This window comes from Rhamphochromis longiceps, linkage group LG4, assembly GCF_057381845.1.
Source record: "Rhamphochromis longiceps isolate RC_006_pf linkage group LG4, R_longiceps_female_GT1.1, whole genome shotgun sequence".
Classification (NCBI taxonomy): domain Eukaryota; kingdom Metazoa; phylum Chordata; class Actinopteri; order Cichliformes; family Cichlidae; genus Rhamphochromis; species Rhamphochromis longiceps.
Genome location: NC_140560.1, coordinates 14,596,613 through 14,607,997, shown reverse-complemented (window position 1 = coordinate 14,607,997; position 11,385 = coordinate 14,596,613). Strand labels below are relative to the sequence as shown.

Sequence of the window (11,385 nt, the reverse complement as noted above, 5' to 3'; positions counted from 1 at the left end):
ACACAGAGCAGTGAGCCTGCATGCCCAGAGGGCTAAATCATTCATCAAACTGCATCTCATGCTCGACACAAGCTCTGTATTGTTACTGAAGCTGGTGCTACTGCACTGCAGCAAGATACATGCAGAAATATGTTAATGAAGAAACCTAATAGCAGTGTCATGTTTCCTGCTGGAGCGAAGCAAATGTACACGCACAGGCAACGCACACACGCATGCAATAAAAATGCCACCGAGGCTTAGATGACTGACACCACACACACAAACACAGACCAACCCCCCCTCCACTTCAGAGCTGTAGGCCCATACAGACCCAGAGCTCTCATGGGGTAACTGCCAATCATCAGACAGAGCCTTGAAGGGTTTTTGTTTTGTTTTTGATTTGATTGGGCCACTTGAGAACGCACAGCTGGCCACTTACTTCACATCAGAAGACATGTGTGCACAAGACAGAGGAAAAAGTAGGTCCACCAATTTCCAGAATGTGTAAAGTGATTTCTGGTTTGTCTCTCGTTGCGTTTTTCTTCCTTTCTTGGGGGGCGGTGTGTTCAGGTTTAGGAAATAGCCAAATGCACACAGCAAAAACAACACACACATACAACACACCAGCTGGAAGAAGTACATGAGATGGTGCAAGGAGATACTTTTACATCCAACACATCTCAATACACAAAGAAAAAAAGGAAGCAGTAAATATCAAAACAAGCATTGGCATTTGTTCCAGTGCTCCCAGAAAGATGAGGAATATTTTGCGTCACTTAGAGCACGCTTAGTTGAGATCAGCATAACTCCATTTTTACACTCACAGCGTGAAAGGTGGGAACAATACTAGCTGCAAACATTTGGCTTGAGCTTGTGTAAGTTGGAAGCTTGAGCAAAATCCTGAATGTGTTATCATGTGCCACCTGAAGCTTTTTTTTTTTCTATGTGTGTGTTTGTTTTTCCTTTACAAATGTGCTGCATGCATTGAAGTACAGTAGCTTGTGAAAGGTACTGTTTTGACATCGTCTGTGCACATTGTGCAGTTTGCATTCTGGTTTATTTGCCTGGGTGACCACAGCGATCATTCCTGATGATGTGACCCAGATATGCTATGGGATACAGCACATTTGGTTGTCGGTCTGCTGTATGCAATGAGGGACAAATTTGCTTTTGATTGTCCTTAGTTGTAGGTAAATGTAATGTCAGGGTGTACACCATGACATGAGCCAGCAGGCAAATTAGTCAGCTTAAGCATACATCAGGTGACTAATAGGGCACCAAACGCGTTATTTGGATTTTTTATAAAGAAAGAAAACAGGCGACAGTCTTCTACCAAACCCTGTCTGACTTATAGTCTGAGCTTGTAATCAGATGTGAAGGTGCTAAATAAGTCAGTCTACCATAACTGAGATGGCCAAAAGCTTGTGGTGTTGCTTTTTTGTCTTAATCTTTAAACTTCTTTCTTTTTGCTCCTGGAAATAGCACCATGACAAAGACATGCACAGAGCGGTCACAGCACAGAAATTTCCATCTGCCCCTCCTGCTTTAAACCAACGTGGGGGATGGCAAATGAGGAGGCAGTGGTTGTGTCTGTCAGCTGTGCTCTGTACAGTGCTCAAGCAAGCTTGCAGCTTGCAGGGTTGTATATTTTTGGTACTTGTTCCTCTTCCTGACTTGTGTGGTCAGATCTCTGAGAAATTTTTTCTTTTCTCTAGAAATTAAAAAAACAAACAAACAGCACATCCACAGGCTTTCCACAAATGTAAGGAAACAGTGATGCAACAGACTCATATATCCTGCTGAGTAAATGCTCAGTGGTGATGTGTCAGGGTCACTGAGTCCTCCGAAGGCTTGCTGCTCCTGCTGCTGCAAACGCTGCTACCGATCATGCGTCTTTATTCGGTTACTGTAGAACAGAGGGATGGTCTGCACTGCAGAGTGTGTGAAACAGACACAAAACATCACTTTAAAGCTGCTGTCAGTCAATCAGACAAGATACTGTAATGTCCTTTGAAGGATGGGGGGGCGGGCGATGCAGAGATGTATTAACCCTGTGAGCATGTCATCCACTGTAGCATTGAAATCACTCCAAGCCCTGCAAATGGAGGATCTAATGTATTTGAGTTGATTATTCTCCTCTGGCCTCCTCCTGTCAGCAGTTGTAGCCCTCTCTTTCTCGTGTTTGCCTTTCACCCAGTTCACAGGTCGAAGAAGACTCATGTAGTGCAGCAGCCCCACCTGTTGGAGAGAGGTGAAAACTGCAGGTGAAAAAGGTCCCTGACCAGTGGATTTGCTTGCTCTAGAGCCTCACGCCTGTAGTAGAAAAAGAAAGAAGAAGAAAAAAGGAAGGAGACACTAAGTCTCTTTTTTTTTAAATGAGAAAACGCCCCACCCCCCACCCCACTGTGTCGTTTCTCACAGACACTTTTGATCTAGGAGTGCTTCATTCACAAACACCTGCAGTCCACAGACAACACACACACACAACCCTGACAAAGACCGGGAAAATAAAGTGTAGTACACTACAAACACACACACTAAGCGCTGTTTCTCTGGCAGTGCGTGTTTTGCTGGCGTGGCAGTAAAAGGATATCAGAGGGAAGCAGTCTCAGCAGAATCACAGGGGTGCGCTGGGGCGGGAGCTGCAGTGAGATGGAATACATTTTCAATACCAAACACACTCGATCCTCGGCGTGTGTGTGTGCGTAGCCTTTCTAGAAGCATGCATATATGAATTTCTATCAGGGCAAGTGCACACGTCTTTATGCATATGCACGGACCTGCATGTCCTCTCTAACAGGCCTGCATTCAGCTCAGGATACAGCATGAATCTAGGGCAGCCTGATTAATGGGAGCATCATGACTTTGGGCCGCACTAGATCTGTGCTGTCCCTCTCTCTCTCACACACGCACGCACACACAGAAACAGGATATGATGCATTGAACTTGAGGGTGGGGCTGGTCTATCCATCTTATCCTCTTTCATCTCTCTGATATACAAATGTGGAAGATCCGCTTTTAGAAGTGCACAGGAAATGGGCCTGTATCAGCACGGGATCTTATTTTCCCACCATTCTAGGAAAGCTGGCATGAAACCACAGCTTCAATGGCAGCTTTTAACTGCTGTCTCACAGTTTCTCCCCAAACCCTTTGGGTTCTAATATATATACAGTAGCGTGCAAAAGTTTTACGCAGGTGTCAAAAAATGCTGTAAACAAAGAATGCTTTCATAAATATAAATTATTGTTTATTGGCCCCAAATGTATTCTGCAGCAGGACAACAGCCCCAAACATACAGCCAAAGTCACTGAGAACCAGCGTAAAGAAGATCAAGAAGTACTGGAAGTGATGGTATGGCCCCCACGGAGCCCTGATGTCAACATCATCAAGTGTGTCTGGGATTACATGATAACCACAGATGATGTTTGGAACAACCTACCAGCTGAGTTCACTCAAAAACTGTGTGCAAGTGTACCAAGAAGAATTGATGTTGTTTTGAAGGCAAAGGGTGGTCACACTAAATATTGATTTGAGTTAAATTTCTCTTTTGTTCATTCATTGCATTTTGTTGATTGATGAAAATAAATGACTAATACTTCCATTTTTGAAAGCATTCTTTGTTTACAGCATTTTTTCCTCACCTGCATAAAGCTTTTGCACAGTATTGCATATATATATATATATATATATATATATATATATATATATATATGAAAAAATATATATGTATACCTTGCACATGCAGTGACTCAAAGCACCTGGTCAACCGTGCATTTGTGCAGAGAAAAACGACAACGTGAGAACAGGCAGGAGAGTCACGCCTTAGTTTGTGATAAATCAGCCTCTGTCGCCACCTGCTGTCTAAACAACGCAACTGCCTGAAAGAATCTTTTTTTTTCCTTTATGGAGAGATTTAACCTCTTGTCACTCACATCATAAAACCAAAGTCTAAAAACAAAAAGATTACTGTCAAAGCTTTTTATAGCCAATAAACAGCTCATGAGGAAAGAAGTGAAGTCATTAAGAAACACACAAGGGCAGCGAAAAGACCCTTTCATGTGACATTTAGAGACTGACTGAACTTTAGTCACGTTACTTTACACACAGTGAGCTCACGTAATACTAAAAACAAAAACAGGTCAGCATAAACCCCTGAAGCACCAAAAAGCAGAGATACTGATGCATTTAAACATACTCCGAGACGCAAAAGCATCCTGTTACAGTCTGCATGTACTGTGCATTAAGTTTAACTCGGGCAGTATTTTCAGAATCTTCTAACATTAAATGAGATCGAGGCTTCGCCGGTTCTCAGCAACAGTCAAATGGAAGGGAATTACTGGCAAGGCGCTTTTAATGGGAGAAGCCACGGTGCACCCACCCTCTAACCTAATATATACAAATAGCACTTATGGCACTTTAAAGCTTCATGTTAATGAAACACAATAAATGGTAAGTGGTAATTGATTTATCTGCCATCTAGCAACTTGGCTTTAACAGCAGCACTACTTCATAAAAATGCAGACCAGCAAAAGCTGCTTAGAGGTGCATTGCTATTATAGCAGTTATGAAGTTATCCTACACTTGCAAGCACAGCTTGTTTAAAAGGGAGTTAATTGAACCCATTGGTGATTAAATTTCTAGTTTTAGCTCTGGCAAGAAAATACATCACTGCTGTAACAGCTCGAAAAGGCCCAAGGGCTGAGCACAGAGAGCGCTGGAAACTGCTTGCGTTTAAGACAGGATGTTTCAGCTTTGCCTTTAAGTATATCAAAATGTAGATCTACATTCAGTTTGTTGCCATTTTAGCTTTAAGCTTTTACAGATACCAGCTCAAAGACCAAAAACTATGAGCAAATGAGCTATAATAGAGTTGCACACTAGCATGACTTTGCTCCATGAATAAAGCATTGGTCTGGTTTTTACTGCTGTATAACTGGCATTTTAAGTCTACTTTAACACTCACTAATAATTTCAGCATTACTAAAAGACGACTAAGCTGTAGAAATGTTAAAGTCATAAAAAAAACCAAAAAAAACAAAACAAAACACAAAAGTCAGACATCACTTCGGAACACATGTGCACTTTATTGGGATTGTTTAGTCAGTGTACAGGTTGGCCCCACCGGTCTGGCACCCCATGTTTACCCCATCATTCCGAGACACCCCCTTGCCCCACCACCCCAGGGATGAAACCTCCAACATGGGGGGGAGAAGAAGTGAGGTCAGGATGAGGGTTTGCATAACAAAAACAAAAATTAAACAGGACCAAGATTTTCTTTTAAGGCTGAAAGTACAAAAAACCCAGACATAACTTACATACAAGCGATACTACAACCATGTTAAGTATGCGCCAACCACTGGGCAGCCTTCACAGAGGCAAATACGTATCTGAACAATGCAAGTTAACATTTGGAATCATGTGTCTGAACAATGCAGTTAACAAACATTTGGAATGACCCAAAGAAAAACAAAATGTACATTTTTTTAAGCCCCAGATGAGACTGCAGAACCCTGGGGTGTCTTTTTTAAAACCTAGCCAAAAACATTACTGTCTCCTTCATCGTTCCAGTTTTTTTTAAATCCTGAGTCAAGCGCCAAAAATAACTGAAGCCATGCCAATGAGTTGGTCATCTATTCTCTGCGCCTGAGTTGTGTATGAGAAATGTGTGGTGTGTGGTTGTTTTGCACAGAGCTGAAGTTGTTGGGCGTTTGGTTGGGGAAGGGGAGAAGGAACAGTCTGTTTAGAAGCATTTGCGGTGGACGATGGAGGGGCCGGACTCATCGTACTCCTGCTTGCTGATCCACATCTGCTGGAAGGTGGACAGGGAGGCCAGGATGGAGCCTCCGATCCAGACGGAGTATTTACGCTCAGGTGGGGCGATGATCTGCAGGACAATGAGGCAGAGTGTCATTGGGATGCTTAATAATTTTTAAAAAGCGCATTAACTGAACCCTTATGAATGCCACTAGAAGGCAAGTCAGCTCACCTTGATCTTCATGGTGGATGGGGCCAGGGCTGTGATCTCCTTCTGCATCCTGTCAGCGATGCCGGGGTACATGGTGGTACCTCCGGACAGCACGGTGTTGGCGTACAGGTCCTTACGGATGTCGACGTCGCACTTCATGATGCTGTTGTAGGTGGTTTCATGGATTCCGCAGGATTCCATACCTGAGAAGATACAAGACACCAGTTAGCAAGTGGAACTGCAGGACACTATAAGGGCCCAGGTTGCATGTGAGGATTTAATAAGCGGTGGATTTCTGTTGGAAACATACCCAGGAAGGAAGGCTGGAAGAGGGCCTCGGGGCAACGGAACCTCTCATTGCCAATGGTGATGACCTGTCCGTCAGGCAGCTCGTAACTCTTCTCCAGGGAGGAGGAGGAGGCAGCGGTGCCCATCTCCTGCTCGAAGTCCAGGGCGACGTAGCACAGCTTCTCCTTGATGTCACGCACGATTTCCCTCTCAGCTGTGGTGGTGAAGGAGTAGCCACGCTCTGTCAGGATCTTCATGAGGTAGTCTGTGAGGTCACGGCCAGCCAGGTCCAGACGCAGGATGGCGTGGGGCAGGGCATAACCCTCGTAGATGGGCACTGTGTGGGTCACACCATCACCGGAGTCCATGACGATACCAGTGGTACGACCAGAGGCGTACAGGGACAGCACGGCCTGGATGGCAACGTACATGGCGGGGGTGTTGAAGGTCTCGAACATGATCTGCAAGGAGAGGGAGAACACATTTTAGCTTTACAAATTTAAAAAGACAAGTCTAGCTTTTGTGACCACTGCACTCACTACATGCTTTAGAGTGAGGCTGACTGAAGTTAGTCGAATAAAAGTGCAGAAAGTAAACATTCCTTCACACTTGTGCAAGTAAGTCAATGTCTAATAAAGTGCAGAGCTACTGCGCTCCTAAATAGACACAAGTGCAGGTAAGGCACACAGTCAAGAGACCTGTTGATGATAGATCATCTTAGAGAAGAGAGTTCCTGGAGGAGAGGAGGGAGGGGAAGGAAGGAGCAAATGAGAATGGAACAGAAGGAAACTGGGGAGATAAACAGAGGTCTGGAAAAAGTGTACCTGGGTCATCTTCTCCCTGTTGGCTTTGGGGTTCAGGGGAGCCTCTGTGAGCAGGACGGGGTGCTCCTCAGGGGCAACTCTCAGCTCGTTGTAGAAGGTGTGATGCCAGATCTTCTCCATGTCATCCCAGTTGGTCACAATACCGTGCTCGATGGGGTACTTCAGGGTCAGGATACCTCTCTTGCTCTGGGCCTCATCACCAACGTAGCTGTCTTTCTGACCCATACCCACCATCACACCCTGAACAGGGAAATCAGTTTTAGTTAAAAAGTCAAAAGTTACACAATTTAGAGAAATTAGAGAAGTGTTTGCCAAGTGATAGCCGAACTACAAACATAATATTAACTGTCATTAATTGAACAATTTTCTTGATATAGGCTTGATTTGCGACACAAGTCACAATTTAAGGTGGCATTAAAAGTAGACATGCGCAGTCGCTAACCTGATGCCTGGGGCGACCGACGATGGAGGGGAAGACAGCACGAGGAGCGTCGTCTCCGGCGAATCCGGCCTTGCACATACCGGATCCGTTGTCAACAACCAGTGCGGCGATTTCATCTTCCATGGCTGAACTGTTGAAGATAAATGAAAAAAGGATTAACACTCAAGTCTGCGGCCATTTCGCTTCCACTTCCTGTTAACTAGCGGAAGTTCACGAGCTCGGCCGCTAGGAGGAGCTCGTGCCCCACATTCCGAGTAAACCAGACAAAAGGAAGTGGCGCTGCGTTCTGTTATTACCATATAAGGACATGGTTCGGTTTTGAGCAGCTTTGCGGCTACCGGCGCGTGGCGCGACGCCAGAGCGGCAACGCACGGCAAAAAAAAGAAAAGAGGGAACAGTCCACATTACAGAAGAGCCGACAGACCACTCCCTTCATTTTACTATCGTTACAACCAGCGCCCTCCCACTGTTGCTTAATCACGCTCGCTTTTATGAACCTTCTAAGTCCTTTGAGTGAATATCACTGCGTCATGCAGCAGCACAGTCATTCATTGCACAGCACGAGACACTTAAAGGCTGCAGGTATAAAGAAAAAAGATCAAGTCTGCAATTACTTAATACTGAAGCTAGTTTATGAGAAGAGAAGTTGCATAATGAACTTCTGCAGACTCATGAATGGTCACAAGCGCTTGACTGGTGATCCATTTCCTGAAAGCCACGCCTTTTCTCGGAGTGGAAGATCAGGCGATTGATTGGCAATTTCCTCATTTCTTTCTTGTCGCAGCTAAGAAAACTAAACTGATCGGGACATATTCATTCACTTGAGCTATTAATCAGTTTATCACCTTTAAAAGAAAGATAAGCTAGGCCTTTTATCTTTTTACCGCAAGCCTTAAACTGACACCAGATCAGGTTAAATAAAAAAGAAATTCAGCTTTTAAAAGCGTGTGTGGGAGTATCCAGGATAAACGAGAGACTTAAAACTGCAACTGCTGCAAATCTGAAGGGCGTGCTAGCATGATGTGGCTAGGCTAATATGCTAAAGTAGGTCACACCCCGCCGCATCGGGCGCACAAAGGGAGCAGCCGGGATCCAGACAGTCTCAACTCGGAAACCCTCTTCAAAGTACCCTGCCTGGGATCAAATGCCAGGCGTCGCCACAATCCTGCAAAAAACGTGTACGACTACACGGTAACAAACACCGGTTTTAGCGCAACCATTAACTCATAGGATGCCATTTACTAGAAGCCGGCTCCATCCAAAAGCACCTGTGAATCGCAGCAGCAGCGCTAATGAACTTGTCTGCAATCATAACAGTTCCTCGTTTTGTTTTTGTTTTTTAAAAGAAAAGCCAAACACAAGATACAGATACTGCTGTTTAACAATCAATACAATTCTTGTACGGGAAGACAAAGAACCGCGTGGTCCCCGACGACAGTTTGCATTAAGGTGAATAAATTCATCCATGTTTACATAAAATAAACAAATCAGCTCGTTGTTTACTTGATAAACATCCTAAAATAAGAATTTATAAATAAGGATTTCTCCGTCTCCTTACCTTTGGGTGGGGGGCTTTTCGCTTTAAGGGAAACGGTTTCAGGCAAATGATATCCCGCACAAGCTGTGAGTGTGACGGCGCTCAGAGTGAATCCGTTAGCTGTGGGCGCTTGTTTTTTATACCCAGTCGTTTGCCTGGCTCTAGCCATAAAAGGTAAACTTTCGGAATTGCGCCCCCTGATTGGTCCGGCGTCACTCACTGGGCACGTCGCGTGCACGCTATGGTGCACCGAGCGCTCGCGATTCGAGAGAGAGAGAAAGAGAGAGAGGGAGGCGATAATAGCAAAGGATTGGAGAAAATAAAAGGGAAGGGATTGGTGTGGCGAGGCCTACCTAGTAAGTCTTAATGTGTAGATATACCGCTGTATGTTCAGGTTAAATGACGTTTATTGTTTATTAAAAGTGAAATATGTCCCTGGTGCAACTGCTCAGAGCAGTTTGTTATAAACATATATGAACGTTAGCAGAGCTCAGCACCCAGGACTCCTCCCTGTGAAGGCTGCAGAGGCCTCAGGCTTTTTTTTTTTTTTATCAAAAGGCTGCCCTCTCTCCCGGTTATTCAGCCTGGAATAACCTGGCATTATTTGATATTTCAGACATCGAAGTAGGGTGGGGGTGATGCTGAGGTTGCCTCCACTTTGAAAGGCAGATGTGAGCCCAGTGGGAGTCACAACCACTGCATCACCAGGTCAAAAGCTTAATGAACACAGAGCTGTGGAGCTGCCCCTCCACAGGCTGCGGAATGACCAGCTTGCTGTGTGTAAGGCCACCCCCTTGTCCACTGATGCTAGTTGTTTCTTATAAAGTTCATTTATATATCAGGTATGTGTCCTTCATGGTTGTCAGGTGTCCTGTAAATAGCTACCTCTTCCTCTCTGTTTGAGATACAATAGCATAATAAAGGTGTGTCATTTCAGGGGATAATGGAGGGGGGAATCTCATGCTTGTCTCAGATTTTTATGCTCCACTTGGTTATTATGGGTGTGATTCCTGCTGATTACTATGAAGCAGGAAGTATTAAAACTCCCTGCTCTATCAGACCGATGGCCAACACTCCCATGCCTCTAGCTTAATCACTCAGTAGATCCCCTTTGATTGACCTTTATTTAAATAAATTAAAAAAAAACAGGTTTTATTTACCAGTTTCAGATAAAACACACAGGCACACACACTGCGCCCATTTCCACTTCCTGTTCTTGTGTGAGTACACTTTAAAACGTGTGATTTTCGGCCTTGCTCACTCCCTGAGCAATGGGCCCAATCTAACCCCTGTCACAGACTTATGCTGCGGGGTTGACCTTAGGCCTGCAGGCAGGCAACTTTCCATCAACGATTCACTGCTGTATAAAGGTTTAACATTTAATCATACCACAGTGTGAAGGTTTGAAGGTTTTACTTTAACCCCACTCTTCCTCTGTGGTCCCCCATTCCTTTCTCATCTATCTCTCATTAAATTAAAACAGCCTGCACACCAATCCAGCCATCCCTCCATTCATTCATTCATTCATTCATTGCACAAGCATGCAGGTTATAAAAATGGTGAGGTGGCCTCAGTACCATTTAAAGCCACACTCACAGCAGCTCCTTCTCTTCCCCCCCCCACACCACTTCCCTTTCCTCTCTCAGTTGCATCAACTCTTGTGTATCTCGTTGTTCCTGCCCTCTGTTCTTTGTCATGTTGACTTTAAATGGCCATTTAAATGGACCCTTATAAGCCTCTTTTAAATGAATTACAGCTTCCTGTAGTGTGAAACGGCGTGGGTGAGACCTGCACATTTTAACCCTTCTTCCGGCTGAACTTTAATACTTGGTGATGTGCAAATTTGTTAAAAGCGATCAAATCAAGTGTTGGTTTGTGCACAGACTCATGCAGATGCAGTTAGAGGGCTTGCACATGCAGGGAAGAGTGTTTGTCTTCTGGCTACACTTGCTAATTTACAGGTCTTAACTCTCACCTTGAACGCTTAAAGTTTTATTCATGTTTGTTTTATCAGTATTAAAATTGTATTTCTAATGAATAAAACAATAAAAAACAAAGCAAAAGCATGAACCCTGTTAATGGAGGTTTGAACAGAAACCAGAGGGTTGTGTCTCTGTAATGGCGTAAACAGGGATTGGCTGGGAAATGTTTAATCCGGCCTCAGGGAGTTCCTGTGGGATTTTGAATTCACAATGTGTGTCTATGCAACGCATATTCGTGCATAGGTGAGTCATTGTTCCAACCCACAGCTCCAGCTCCTACTTTGATTCAGGGCAAAAGCATTTAAAGGAGGATCTATTGTTTTTTTGTTTAGGTTTGAACTCTACTAAAAAGAAGCTTTCCATCATTT

General features: G+C 44.3%; 1 protein-coding gene across 1 annotated transcript; it reads right to left on the bottom strand.

Moving 5' to 3' along the window:
• Positions 1-5,043: 5,043 nt before the first annotated feature.
• On the bottom strand, positions 5,044-9,207 carry actb2 (actin, beta 2). Its single transcript, XM_085403442.1, has 6 exons — positions 9,057-9,207; positions 7,499-7,628; positions 7,057-7,296; positions 6,255-6,693; positions 5,966-6,147; positions 5,044-5,863 (listed from the first exon to the last, which is right to left on the bottom strand). The coding sequence occupies exons 2-6, from the start codon at positions 7,619-7,621 to the stop codon at positions 5,720-5,722; spliced, it is 1,128 nt and encodes a 375-aa protein (XP_085259568.1). The 5' UTR covers positions 7,622-7,628; positions 9,057-9,207; the 3' UTR covers positions 5,044-5,719.
• Between the last annotated feature and the right edge of the window lie 2,178 nt (positions 9,208-11,385).

What these genes read in the sequence shown, in the direction of transcription:
- actb2 (XM_085403442.1), bottom strand. Translation starts at nt 7,621, where the DNA reads ATGGAAGATGAAATCGCCGCACTGGTTGTTGACAACGGATCCGGTATG. An exon ending in TCGGTCGCCCCAGGCATCAG is followed by an intron (nt 7,297 to 7,498) that starts GTTAGCGACTGC and finishes TTCCCTGTTCAG; the next exon opens with GGTGTGATGGTGGGTATGGG. An exon ending in CTTCCAGCCTTCCTTCCTGG is followed by an intron (nt 6,148 to 6,254) that starts GTATGTTTCCAA and finishes GTATCTTCTCAG; the next exon opens with GTATGGAATCCTGCGGAATC.